The sequence below is a fragment of the Peromyscus leucopus genome, chromosome 14 (assembly GCF_004664715.2).
Source record: "Peromyscus leucopus breed LL Stock chromosome 14, UCI_PerLeu_2.1, whole genome shotgun sequence".
NCBI lineage: Eukaryota > Metazoa > Chordata > Mammalia > Rodentia > Cricetidae > Peromyscus > Peromyscus leucopus.
This window is the reverse complement of record NC_051075.1, coordinates 34233006-34248154: the sequence shown is the minus strand read 5'-3', so window position 1 is coordinate 34248154 and position 15149 is coordinate 34233006. Positions and strand designations below refer to the sequence as shown.

The 15149-nt window shown below is 36.1% G+C and overlaps 1 protein-coding gene across 1 annotated transcript in view; it reads left to right on the top strand.

Moving 5' to 3' along the window:
* Positions 1-15149, top strand: part of Mdga2 (MAM domain containing glycosylphosphatidylinositol anchor 2) — a 779363-nt gene that overhangs the window by 604973 nt on the left and 159241 nt on the right. Inside the window, exon 8 of the mRNA XM_028859113.2 lies at positions 2330-2623. Coding sequence (XP_028714946.1) covers positions 2330-2623 — 294 coding nt within the window. The remainder of the gene's footprint in view (positions 1-2329; positions 2624-15149) is intronic.

Here is a 15149-nt window from a genome sequence, read left to right as displayed (position 1 = left end):
AGTGAATATTTAGAGCAACAGCAGTCTCTTACATTATAGTAACAGTCTTAAATTATAGTCTCTCTTTTCATCTAATTTATGGAGATTAATTTAAATTTGAATACATACTTGGATTGAGACATCTTACATTAATTTTTACATGTATTCAAAAATATTCTAAGAGAAAAAAATAGGTAAGAGATAATATAGTATAAGGCATAATTTTGTGAAATATGTATCATAAAGTCACTTGTATTTCTTTTTATCTTTTGCCAAAGACCAGTCATTGAAAGGGATATTGTCCATCATCCTGTGATGTCAGTGGGTGTGGGTGTGGGTGCTGGGCAAGGAGTCTTCTGCTCACGTGCAGACACCACAACTTCTTAGACGCCCCCCCCAGGGTCATGTCAAATTGTCAGTGTTTTCATTTCTGATCAAATCAATGTATTTGCCATTCTGAGACTCAGTGTTTCCCACTGGATAAACCTTGATATTAAATATGTATTTGCTGCTCAGGATTATTAAGAGAGTTGAATAAAAATGTAAAACCTCTAAGTGTGCTTGGCACATAGCAGAGAGACATCAAACGTGTTATATACCAAGATCATTTCTGTTACTCTACCTCATTTACTCTCAAAAACGGTAAACAAATATTACATCTCCATTTATTTTGTTAAAATACACTGCTTAGAATTGCATGATTTTTGTGGTTTGCTTCAAAGAAAACAAATTCTTTAAATTATTAATAATATCTCAAAAATAAATTATTTGAGTAAATAATTTAATAATGGCATTATTTTGAATGTGTGGTTTCTTTTCAGCATAAATTTTGTTGACATCATTTCCTGTAATATATATAGTTACTTCAAGAGGATGGTGATTACTGTTCATATTATTTCACTTGTGAGGTGCTGTAATATGTATTATATAACTCATTTTTAATAACTTAGAATAAAGGGAGAAATTAAAATAAGAACATACATTGAGACATTTGAATGCCAGAATAATTCTGGTATCTATTTGACTTGAATTAATTTCTCTAAATGTAGTAAAAATCTACATGTCAACATCAGGTGAAAAATAATTTGAACTTATTTGTTTTTCTATCCTAAAACAGGATTAAAGTAAGTTAGTAATCTCTAGTGAGAAAATAAACCTTTGATGTTAACGTAAATGGCACCTTCATAAAGATGATAGCGTTAATCAAAAACCTAGAATTAGTTATGTTTCCATTCATTGCTAACTCTAACATTTCATCTAGCTCATGTTTGGGGACAGACACTTTGCTGCATAGACCCATTTAAATTAATTCAAATACAATTGCATTATTTATGCAAATATTCTCATGGGATAGGGAATAGTGTTTCAGATATTGTTTGTAAGAAAAACCACAATGTTTCCCTCAGTCCTCCATGTTTTCCATTAAAGCATAACAAGTATATTCTAGCCCAGTAAACTAAGCTCAAACCAAAGCATTCATATGTCATACTAAGTAAGCTCTATAAAATAAAAAATTAAATTTCCTTGAGGAAATTATACTGCTTGTAGGCACTGAAAGATGCTTTGAATTTTTTTCTTAAGAATAATTTTATAGAACTAGTAGAAATATCTTGCCAAGAATCCATGTTGCTTCAAAATATGATAATTTGAAATCTTATGAAATTTAAATTTCTAAACAATAAAAGTTGGAGAATATAGTGAATTATATGAGAATGACATTAGTCAGCTGCTCTATTAAATTCTCACCAGAGAGAAAATAGACCAGAAATCTCAGCACCATTTTTGAAACTTCTAACTTTATATTTCAGGCTCTTTTTCCTGCTTCTTCCACGTGTTATATTATTTTAACATACTCATATGAGTAAAATGAAATCATTTGAAAACTGGATTAAGATGAAATATTTCTGCCTCATGATTATTATTCAGATTGTCAGGTTTCTGGATAACTGGTAGTGACTAAGCTGTTAGAAGAGAGTTGTGTTTATATGTAATGGCAACAGTTGCATGAGTTTGCTTGTTCTGTTTAAAGCAAAGACTGAGGACCCAGTTACTGGCTAATAAGACAAGGCATTGAGTAGAGTTTTCTAATGTTGACTACTTGCCTTCAGATGCAGTATCTTTCTTAGTGTGAAGATGCATATAGTCTTTATTTGAGAATGTACAATGAAAGTTGTAGGGTTATTTTAAGTGACAGCATCTTCCCCTTATGTCTCTGGTTCCTATATTTTATGTCATCTGCATTGTCAAATTCCTTCAACCAGCAGAAATTGTTTCCTTATGATATTCTGTGACTGAATATGTCTTACCAGTTTATACTAACCTTGAAAAATTTTCTTTTTCCCATTTCAAGTTCCACCCAATCTGACTGTTCCACAGGAAAAATCACCTTTGGTCACCAGAGAAGGAGACACAATAGAACTTCAGTGTCAAGTAACTGGGAAACCTAAACCAATCATCCTCTGGTCTAGAGCGGATAAAGAAGTTGCAATGCCTGATGGGACAATGCAAATGGAGAGTTATGATGGGACACTGAGGATTGTGAACGTGTCAAGGGAAATGTCAGGGATGTACAGGTGTCAAACTAGCCAGTACAATGGATTCAATGTGAAGCCAAGAGAAGCCTTGGTCCAGCTCATCGTGCAGTGTGAGTAAATTCCCTTTCCTTTGGTTTCTCTGTGGGGATAAAGAAGAAGATAGCACTTCCATCTGAGTAAAAGAAGTGATTATTGGCACTGCATCAGTGTCAAATGTAAAAAGCAACCCAATTGCTGTCCAGTATAAATGGCAATTACCATTTATCTGGTTATTATTTAGCTGTTAGTACATATACAATTGTCTTTATGTACACATTGTGATTATGATGGTGTTTAAGGCTAGAGAATCAATAAACTGTCATGGTTATAAGCCATCTGAGTACAAACAAAGCAGGTGGAGATGAAAGGAACTGCTGATTTGGTTACTAAGCTCTAGTTTCCATAGTTCGTTCCATTTTTAAATAATTTCATGACTGTGGCCCAAACCATCCATCTATTTAAAGAATCCCTTTGCTTAAATGTGAATATCTGACTACTGAAATGCTACTTTTGCATGTATGAAGTTGTTACAGTACGTTGCATAATTGTCTAGTAATAGAAGTCGTGAGAATCTTAGGTGCTGAATTAGATAAGTGATTAATTATGAGCTAAATAAGGTAATTCTTGAATTGTTCTATTGAAATTATGGATGTATTTCTTAGAAAAACTGTAGATAGTAAGGGGTTAATATTTGCTCTTAAAATAATTAAATTAATAAATTTAAGAATTGATTTAAAAACTGAGCCATATAACTGGTACTGTTTACTTTGAGAAAATAGTAAAAAATCAGCACAAGATTGTAAAATTTGATCCTATAATAGAAGATGATAAGCATTGTACTGTTGTTTCTATGGTGACAGGAATGTGATTCAAAAAGATACCAATAGACATCATCAACATTCAGCTCTTTTGGTCTAAGTATGAAGGTGCAAGGTCCAATGATAGAGCGGGGTGCTGGTTGTCAGAACTTCCACTCAGAATCCATGTCCTGTCCACTCTTGAAGCCAAACACCAGCACTCTTTCCAGGTGCAGCCAGGGATTCGGTGTGTTGCTCAAGAGTCTCTTTACATAGATTCCTACTTCTGAAGAATCAGATTATGAGTCTGAGAATTTGCCAAGTACAAGCAACCAGTAACTCTTTTAAATGCTTCCGGGAGAATCAGCTCATGTTCAGGCAACATAATCCCTGTCAGTGAATACATACTCCATGTCTAAATTAGGCTTGCTCCTGCAAAACTAAAATGGAAGAGACTCTGATAATACTTTTTAAAAATAACAAACATTTCAAGTTTTTCATCATAAAAATTATAGAGTCTTGCCTGATTTTGACAACTATGATACATGTAACATTACCTATATGAAATATAAAATACTATTCTATCATACAAACACACACATGCACATGTATATACATGTGCTGTTCATTGCATCCTTTACAAGCTCCATTATAACAAAAACTGTTTTATTTATTTATATGTATGTGTGGATGGTGTATACACACGTGTGCATATGTACACATAAGTAAGCAGACACATGTGTGAGCATGCATGTGGAAACCAGAGGTTGAATTTGGGTGTCTTCTTCAGTTACTCTCCACCTTAATTTTTAGACAGCTTCTCTCACTGAACATGAAAGTCATCAGTTAGCCAGAGTGGCTGACTAGGAGTCAGCCTGTTTCTGACAACCTGGCACTGATGTCACCGATGCATACCCGATGTTTATATAGGTGCTCAGGATCCAATCTCAAATCCCCAGATTTTTGCCACCACAAGCACTTCACTCAGAGCCAATCAGCTCTTTTACACATTGAGTATTCCAAGCATAATGTATTTATATTGTGGCTAATTGCTAAAGCTGCTAAATATATGTGAGTGTATATACAGTTGGCAGGTGTATAAATATGTGTTTAAATTTATAAACAAATAGAAATACAGATACATACGCACTTTCTGATTCTGGTGAAATTGAGGTTTCAGGAGTATCCGAGAGGACATGCTCATTAGTGTTCTGCTATGTAGAACCAGGTTGGCGCGTTGAACTCAGGGAGATCCACCTGCCTCTGCCTCTCGAGTTCTGTGGCATGCAACCCCACTCCTGGAAATTTAATTTATGTTTTTATTATTTTTTAAATTTTCATAGCAAACACTGGTTTAATCACAGCATCTTCATTCAGACTGTTTTTTAGTCATCCTTGTCCCTCTCCCCGCCCGTCTCTTAACGGATCTTCTCCATCCTCCCTCCCTCGGTAGCTTCTCTCTGAGTGTGTCAATGTGTTCATTATATTCTTTTTATTTTTTTCCTTCCCTTCACTGCTCCCTAGAGATTTCTTCCCCTCTTATCACCCCACTCAAATTCATGACCTAGAAACACACATCAAGTCTAGAATATACAGAGAGGGAAGACTCACATTATTTGGTTGGTTTGCCTTGGTTTAGTTTTGAGTCTGGATTATTTTCCTCTAAATAATTTTATATAATTTTATTTTTCCTTAAGACTTAATGTCATTGTATATATGTGCCACATATTTTTTTACTCATTCATTGATGATAGTCTAGGCTAGTTCCATTTCATAAATTACAAGTTGTTTATCAATGAAACATGCCAAATTTTTTCTTTCTTTTTTTTCTGTATTAAATTGAAATTGAGACCTTTGGGTATACATCCAGGAAGCAGCATAAGTGGGTCATTTGATAGTTCTATTTTCAGATTAAGACATCTCCATACCAATTTCTATGGTGGCTACACTAAATTACATTTCCTCAGTCTTCTCCAGCATTTATTATCATTTGTTTTATGTGTTTGTTTGTATTGTTTTGTTTGTTTTTTGTGTTTGTTTGATTGATTGATTGATTGATTGATTTTTCAAGACAAGGTCTTGCACTGTAGCCCTGGCTGTTCTGGGACTCACTATGTAGATCAGGCTGACCTCAAACTCACAGAGATCCTCCTGCCTCTGACTCCTGGGTGCTTGGATTTAAGGCATTGCACTGCTATGCTCAGTCTCATTTGTCTTTTTACTGATAGCCATTCTGACCAGGTGAAATGAGATCATAAAATAGTTTTAAATTGCATTTTTCTGAAATCTAAGGATGGTGAACACTTTAAAAATATGTTTTGTCTTCTGAGAGCTTCAATTGAATAACTCATGTATTGAGTGGAAGATTTGAATTTGGAGTATTTGATTTTTTTTTTCATTTCTTTCTGTATTGCAGTGATCATTCCCTTGGCAAACATTGTGTCTCCTTCCATTCTGCAGAGTGTCTGTTTTCTTCGCTGGTTGTTTTCTTTACTATGCAGAAACTTTTAAACGTCACATAACAAATTTGTCAGGCTATTGGAATTATTCCCTTTGCTATTGGAGTCCTTTATAAAAAAAATAAGTCTTGTTAAGCCCATATATTGAAATTATTCCCCCGTATTTTTTCCATAGTAGTTTCAATGTTTCAGGTTTTAAATTAAGATCTTTGACAAATTTTAAGCTGACTTCTTTGTGTAGTGAATGAGACATGACTCTAGTTTAATGCTGCACATGGATATACAGTTTCCTCAACATCATACCACCACTTATTGTAGAAGATGTCCTTTTCCATTGTAAGTTTTAAAGATTTTCATCAAATTTTAATGAATGGTAGTTGAGTGGATTTATTTTGGTGCTCTTTTCTATTTCATTTGCTTACATTTTCTGCTGTCTTTGCCTCTATGTAATGTACTTTGAGATCCAGTATTGAAATCCATCCATCCGTTTTTTTGCTTGGGTTTCATTCCTTTGGTTATTCAGGATATATTGTCTTTCCATGTGAATTTTAAGAGTATGTAGCCAGACATGGTACTGGAAAAGGAGCTGAGAGTTCTACATCTTGATCCTGCAGGCAGCAGAAGGAGATAGTACCACACTGGGCATAGCTTGAGCATCTGAGGCCTTAAATGCCACCCCCACAGTGTTACACTTCCTCTAACAAAGCCACACCTACTCCAACAAGGCCACACCTCCTAAAGTGCCACTCCCTATGGCCTAAGCATTCAAGCACAAGAGTCTCTGGGGGCCATACCTATTCAAATCACCACACAAACTATATTAAGAAATAACAACAATTATTGGAGAAATTAATTGGCCACTCCACGTAGTTAAAAGGACATTTATTTAATGGCGTAACTCACAAATTAAGTGAAAGATAGGTCACAGGGTCTGGGGAAGGTGTATTGCAGTCCAGCGGTGTTCTCCGGAGCTCTGCACAGTCCACCTTCACCGTTCAGCGTCCCGGCACAGAGAGCGCACAGAGAGAGCGCTGGCCCATCCAGTTCTAGGGTCTCCAGGCTCCTCCCCTGGCCTCGCCTCATAAGCGTGACAGTTGCCAGAGTCTCAATGGGGGTTGGAACTTCCAGATCCAAGCTGGAATGGCTACCCACTACAAACAATAGTGCATACCACAAATAAGAGAATGGAGAAAATAATTATCAATATGATTCTCATTTTTTTAGCATTTAATCCCTGCAAAGTTTTAAGCTAAAAATCTGCTGTCTTACTTGCAGATTATTCATCCCATTTCCTACTCTTAACTTAGTAAGGCTACTATAACAAAAATATTATAAGCTGGATAGCTTATACATCAGAAATTTCTTAACATTTCTGAAGCTGTGAAATCCATGATCAAGTGTGAAGTCCCTCTCCCTGCCTCATAGAGGGCACCTGTTTTGTAACTTGTGGTATCATGGTTGAAAGCACTATTTCTGTGGCATCTGTTTTATTAGGGCACTAATCTTATTGATGCGACAGAGCCCTCTCCAAAAATCCCATTTTCCAGTGCCTCACAGAAACCATGAGATTTCCATCTATGCTTGGAGTGGAGAGGCACGTGTTCAGATTATAACACTTTTGTTATTTTTAAAGATTTATCCATTCCTACTGTACTGTAGACGTTTGCATGCCAAGGCAGTGTGTGTGTGTGTGTGTGTGTGTGTGTGTGTGTGTGTGTGTGTGAAGGTATGTAGACATAGGGAGATATTCTCAAAGTTGGGGATTGAACTTGGGTCTTCATATAGCTTATAACCTTTAGTATCATAATACGTGTGTGTGTGTGTGTGTATGTGTAAATTTTTGATTTATTGATCAATAATCAGGTTTTCCATTCCAGAGAACAGTTTAGAGACAAACTCTGTTTGATAATAAGTTCTTAATTTTCTCTTCTCACTTGACAGTACACTCTGTCTGAAGGTGGGTTGAGAAAAGCTTTTAGTTTCCTAGGAAGATATTAATACATTCGGTGTTCATTTTTGCTATTTTTAAAGTTAATGGTTATTAACGAGAACTCTGCATTTATTGTGCAGCATTCCTTTGTTTGGATTAAATGGCTATATTAGCTCTTTCATTGTTTTCAGTAGTTATTGGAAGCATTAATCAAGTGAACCCTGAGGCAAAGTTAATATTTTGAAAACATTAATATTTATATTTTCTCACAGCCTTCCCATTGCCTCCTCCTTGTCCCTAAGACCTTTTGTTTACAAAAAGGAAACAATTGCACTTATAATATGCTATCCAATTTAAACTCTGCATAAATGATTTATGGAAATATTATCTCAGGTTAACATATATATAAATATACATATTATGTTTAACTGGCTTATGTATTTTCTTTACTCCTAAGTATTTGAAAATTTAAGTTCCCATGTATGCAGATTACATTTTCAGGATTTTTTTAGTGAATTTATTTATGGCTAAACTGGCCTCGGATTCCCCTTTTTTGGGTTTCTTCATTCTTCTGGAGAATAGATCATCATTGATAACTATGTAAGGGATAAATGGATACCTTAGAAACTATCCAAGGCAGCATTAAGGGACTCTGCCTCTCTACAGGACATCTCTAAACAGAGCAACACCAAGCCTGTGCTTTAGACTAAGCATTGCTTGGGAAAAGATGAGATCATCCAGCCTATGGCTCCTGGGAAGAAAATGAGCAGTTTCCTTCCCTGCTTCAGCCTCGGCTGCTGTCTGAATGTAGATGCGGGCATAGATTGCTTAGGGAAAGTCTATCAATTAAACACACTTTCTTAAAGCATGTTGACAAAATTGGAACAGGAAAGCGCTGGTTTTAGCAGAATGATTAAAAATACATCTCAACTCAGCCAAGATTTGGGTTTCGTCAGCCCAATTAGCAAAGTACTTCTGCCCAACACCATTGTGCAGAATGGGATTCAAACAGAGGTCACAGCATCACTTACCTGCAAAGGACCTCCCTCCTGAACCATTTGGGTATGGCAAAAAACACTAAGTGCTTATAAACTGAAACATTTATTGTCTCCTTTTCTAGGGACATTCTGCTACCTGCTCTCTCTCTTTCTCATTTCTAGGAAATGTATTCTCAAATAAATGAGCACAAACATATATAACTATGAAAATTCTTTTTCTTTGTATTCATTCTCAATATATAAAAGATCTCTCTTTCAAAATGTAGAATTTAGGCATTACTAAATACTTTTAGAGGCCTTATAAAATAAAAATATAGTAACAGTAAGCCATTAAAATGTATCACAGAGGTGAACAATAACATGTCCCATGAACAAACCTATGACTTAGACTGTGAGCTGGTCCCAGCATGGTCAAAACAAAACAACAACAACAGAAAAACAAACACAACAACAACAAAACAGGTGTCTCAATGAGTGAATAGTAAGTCAATCAAAAGAGGTCTCAAAGGATCATATTATGAGAGAAAGATGGAAAATTCTCAGACTGCAACAGGCGATACTCTTACAGAGAGCTCCATCTACCTGCGGGTTCTGGTCAATAGAATTTTAGTTTATGTTTTCTTAGGAGCGTTATCTTCATTGACAGTCTGTTGCTTAATGCAGATTTGTTTATTTTATTTTAGGGGCATGAGTGATTGATTTCATGTAAGTCTGTGCACCGATGTGTGCCTTGGACCCGTGGGGTCAGAGGAGGGCGCTGGATCTCCTGTAACAGAACCAGATGTAACCGATCATGTGGGTGCTGGTAGTTGAACCTGGGTCTCCTGCAAGAACAAGTGCTCTTAACCACTGAACCATCTCCCCAGTCCACATTGTAATATCTAACACCAGGTGTAGATATTTTGTAGTATATATTATATTAGGTTATATTTTATTATACACATTTTTTTCAAATTGTGGTTAACATACCAAAATTCTTTTTAGCTATAACTATTTTCACCACCATAGGATTGTTTTAGCTGAATTTAACATTGTCTCACAAGAATCTAGGAGAGAGCATACAGTTTACTACTGGGCCTTCCAACTCCCCATCTCCCAGGAAAACTTAAAAAATATAGGGGATCAGGCATGGTGGCACACACCTTTAATTTCAAGTCTCTGTAAGTTCAAGAACAGCCTTGTCTACATGGAGAGTTCCAGGTCAGCCAGAACTACATAGTGATACCCTGTTGTTTGGAGAACCAACAAAAAAGGAATTTTTCCTTGTTTGTTTTGGGTTTTGTTTGTTTCTTCATTGGTGTATTTTTTCTTTTCTTTTCTTCCTTCCTTCCTTTCTTTCTTTCTTTTTCTTTTCTTTTTTTTTTTTTTTGAGACAGGAAACTCACTCCATAGACCATGCTGGCCTTGAACTCACAACCACCTGTCTCCGCTTCCTTCGTTCTGTGATTAAAGGCATGCACCACTACTCATCGGCAAAAGGAATATTTTTGTCATGATTTGGGAAGGAATCTTCTTGAGTCTTGTGCTTAGAGGTTGGGGATACTGCAAAAGTGACAGATTCTTGTACTTCCCTAACAGCCTTTTCCTGCCAGATTGTAATTATTGGGAGAGGAGATCCTAATCTGCTAATTGTAGTGTTTGGAGGCATCCCTAACTCCTAATCTTTAAATTCTGAAAGAGTGTACCCCTTTCCATGCCAGGACAATAAAACATAGCTCCACTTATGGTCAAACATTCCTTAATTGAACACAAGAACCCTAGATCGAGAGTCCCTGCACTAGTGACGACTCATGTACAAGAAGACAGAAGACCTGGAGAGGGGATGAAAACTGGTGAAATATCCTCCTGTGGGAGCCGGTATGCTTGCATAGGCACCGTTTCCAGAGCCTCTGAAGAGGCCTGCCAGTTAGGAGAGTTACTTCACTAAGTTCAAAGCTTTGTGATAACATGTGTCAGCAGCGTCCTCCCCCAGAAGCAAGGTAACACAGGAAAAACATCAGGAGTCCTGGCTGACATCCTTTTCTTCTCATGTTATCCGGACATCAGTGCTTGAATCCTGCAGAAGGGAGTTCTAATGTGTAGGAGAAGATTTGAGCCTTTTCCTCGCTTCATCCTTTTCATTTCATTTACAATCTCACCTGTCAAGGAGCCTCGGCAGTTTTTTCACCATCTCACGTTGTTTTCAATTTGGTCACATGTTCATTTTCTGCACTAACAAGTATGTTTCTAATGAAGTTATTTTTTTCAACACACTTTTAGAATAGAAACTGTCTGTAAAGTGCTGTGTCTGTAGTCTTCCTTGTAGGTCTTTTGGCTACATATTTGGATGGGAAAATCTATATTTTACATTGTCCCATCAATCCATTCTCATTCTCCTTAAAAATTTCTTTTTTTTTTTCTGGTGTAGGAGTGCTTCCTTGAACTCTTTAATATTGTAGTAAACAAAAGCAAAAGTTCTTAAAATTGAAACATCTGGATTTAAACTGAGCATGCATTGTGAAGATTAAAGAAATTCTTCCTTAATTAGAAACTTAATACTAGTTTTAAATGTGACAATTACTTTCTCTTTGATTCTACTTTCAAATGTGAAAACTACTTTCAAAGCGAAAGTTGTATATGTATCTTGAAAATGAGTAAGTAGAGTTTTTTTTTTATATTTTCTATTAGGGATTGAAGTACAAATTGGTTTTCTTTAAAAAAATCTATATTGTAAGAGATGATTTTAATTGCTTTTATTATATAATGTGGGTGTCTGTAGGTCAAAGGACAACTTATAAAAGTTGGTTCTCTCCTGCCATGGGGGTCTCAGAAATTGAATACAGGTCATCAGGCTTGATTGCAAACACCTTTGCATGCTGACCATCTCTTTCATGCTTGGGTAGCATGCTTAGAATAGGGAGATAATTATACCAAATTAATAAAGAGAGAATATTTTCAAAGTAGAGAATCGAACAGCATGTAAGAAAAATGGGCAGAAGTTTCTTATTATTTATTTGCATGACATTGCAGACGCAATTGCTCACTCTTGCTGAGTGCAGTTTCAGCTTTTTTGTGTCCATTATTAGCTAAAATTTTCCTGATTTTTTAATGTCTGAGAATATGAGTTCATCTACACTCCAGAACTTACTAGTGTGTAACAAGAGGTTACTGATAGAGAGCATTATAGCTCAGTTAAAAGATATGAGTAATTTCAGTAGGTGATGTTTTTTATATTTTATGTCAGGTGCTCACATGAAACCCTAAAGGGCAAATGTGCCAGCCAATCACCCACATTTGTACATACATGAAGATGTACATGGTGTAATCCCACAAGCATGACTGTGTATTTAACATTTCTATTCCCTTTATTATCCACCCGTCTCCCCACATGTCTCAGTGTTAGCTCCATTCACAGGACTTGTTTGTTGAATGAACGCTTGTTCTTGCTACTTCAGTCTTTCATCCATGTCTTTCATGACAGCAAACTATATACTGGTTCTATTTTAATCCTATAGTGATGCTTGGATTGCTATTTATTCCTTCTCTGTCCACATCATATTTTGTTCCTACTGTTTCCCGAACCACATTCTCTTCCTTGGCGATGTAGAGGCTTATCGGCACTGTGCAGATCTACCCCCAAAATGTGTATGTGAGATATTCAGCTGGCTTCTGCAAAATGTCAAGATAGTTTCCTGATGAATTCTAAGATCTGATGTAACTAAAATAAAACATAGTAACTCTCCTGAGTTATTTTTACTCTTCTAGGAACTCATGTTCCACCTACCAGGGTCCTTCTCAGCTATCACCAAGCTCATGCTCATCACTCTAGTTTCCTTATCCCCAAATAGGCATGTGAAACTGAAACTGGGTTATCAAAATTTGGAGTTGGAAACGTTATTTAATGTATACATTTTTATATTCCCCATCATTCCTCTAAAATATATTTTGCATGTGTGACATGATGATAAAAAGTCAACTCACCAAACAAACAGAACTAGCATGAATTAAATATGGTAATGCTTGAAAAGTATTTTAGTTCAGTTTAGTCAGTCATCACATCCACTATTTCATATCCTATAAGCCTTCTCTGAGTACAGTCATACTTCTTGCTTATAACTTTCAGTTTCAGCATTAAAACTGTATTTCCTGCAAGAAATCCCTACAATTTTCTCTATCACTCATCTTCTCTTTTCCTTTACACCACTACTACCAAATGCTCATCCCTACATGAGGACTAGGACTTTAAATTTCAAATGATAGGATTTTCTTAAACTGTGTTAGGGAATTTTGCATGTAATCCTAAGACTAACGACTCCTACATATGATTGGCTTGACTTAGATGGACACAGCTACAACATAGAGGCAAAATTTAAGCATTTATTTTTTTTCTCTCTGATAATTCTCCATTACTACCTATTACTCAACCCTCTTAACTGGCAATGCCTTCTATCTTTTGTGAAGACTACCATTCCTGTTGTAAGGGAGGTAAATGGCTCATTAGCTCATCGTCCTGTGCAAACTCGATACTTCTGTCCTTTCATCTTTTGTCATAAATATAATTTACGTCACATCCATGGATCACATTCTTTAATACCATCATGGCATCAAATGCCATGTCTTCCCTGGTACAGTCTGAAACGTCCAGCTGATTGGTCACATATTTTTCACCTGCAGTTTCGCTAATAAAAGTGAGGCACCACATGTGCATTTTGGGGCATACACTGAGTGTAGCAGGAATCTTAAGGAGTCTTATTAATAAGAACGAACCTGGGGCCAGTTATTGGGGTGAATGCTGGAAGGTCAGAGAAGCAGAACAAGCCACAGCCACCTCACCTTGCCAGTTCCTCAGCTGGTCCTGTTTCCTCAAACTGGAAGCCTTTGAGATCTCATCCATAATGAAACTCAGCTGAACTACTGCTAGAAACCTGAAAGCTTAACCAGCCAAATGCTTCTAGTTTCTGGTCCTCATGCCTTATATACCTTTTTGCTTTCTGCCATCACTCCCTGGGATTAAAGGTGTGAGTCACCATGCTTGGCTGTATCCTTGAACACATGGATTTCTGCCTCTGGAATGCTAGGATTAAAGGCATGTGCTACCACTGCCTATTCTCTATGTTTAATATTGTGGCTTTTCTGTTCTCTGATCCCAGATAAGTTTATTAGGTTGCACAATATTTTGGGGAACACAATACCACCACAACTGAGAAAGACTATAAGAAAATCAGAATACATGAATGGGGAAATGGGAATGTATGGGGTAGAGTCTGATTTTGCAGAGGATTCTATAGTTTTGTGGTGCCCGTCTTAGTTATGCAACCCACCATTGCCCTCCCTTCCCCTCCCTTCCCCCACTGTTTTCTGTGCAAGTAAAGGGCATATCAAAATAATCTCTAAATAATCTCAAGTTTAAAAATTGCTACCAAAAAACTGATTTATATTCAATGCGTGAATAATAATAATAATAATGTGTGTGTGTGTGTGTGTGTGTGTGTGTGTGTGTGTGTGTGTTTGTGTGTGTAGTGATTTCAGGAATCTCCATGATACTACATGTTTAAATTAAGAAAGAGGATCAAATTTTTCTGCAATATATTTTTAGTATGAAAATAACTCATATATGTGTTATAATGACAGAAAAGAGTAAAAAATCTACTTGAACAGCACAAACAATTATGTGCATTTGTCTTTGCTGAATGTGGCATCTAGAGAAAATGAGTACAGGACAGAGAAAACACATGAGCAGAGGACATGATTTAAATTCCTGATGGTTTATTTTTAACATAATTATTTTTATAAAATAATTTTAACATAGTCTTTCCCATTGTTTGCTTTATGATTAACTCTCATTTAGAATAAGGATGGTTACTGAGTAGGACCCTAAGTCCATAAACTCATACAAATGTCACACACACACAGAACTCTGAAATTTTCCAATTAATTGTTTTCGAAGAATATGAATATGTGATCTTATTAAGTAAAATCTGTGAGGTTCGTTCTTAATGTAACCAAATCTCCACATAAATACAAAGAGAAATATGTTGTAGTGCTTTGGAAATCAGCTTAACTGACTTCACTGTGGCTCCACATCTGTCCCTGTGTAGATATTTTCTGTATTTATCTGAAGAAAATAAATTTTACAAAGGAATAAGAACATCCTGTTGTCTGCAAATTACTGTATCTTTCTTCAATGCCATTTTATGACAGGTGCTTCATTTTAATTTATATTTCCTTTGTCTTTAGCAAGTACCCTGCTTTGAAAAGTTTGTAATGTTTTTTTCCCCTAAAAGCATCCTGTTAAAAAAAAGTTCTGCTTCTAGTGTTTTATATACATGATGCAAGTTTGTTTGGATAAGAAAATTAGTTGGTTCAGCAAAGACACATTGACATTTATCTGCTGCTGGAAAGATTTGGCTTGAAATGTCCATTTTAAAAATGTC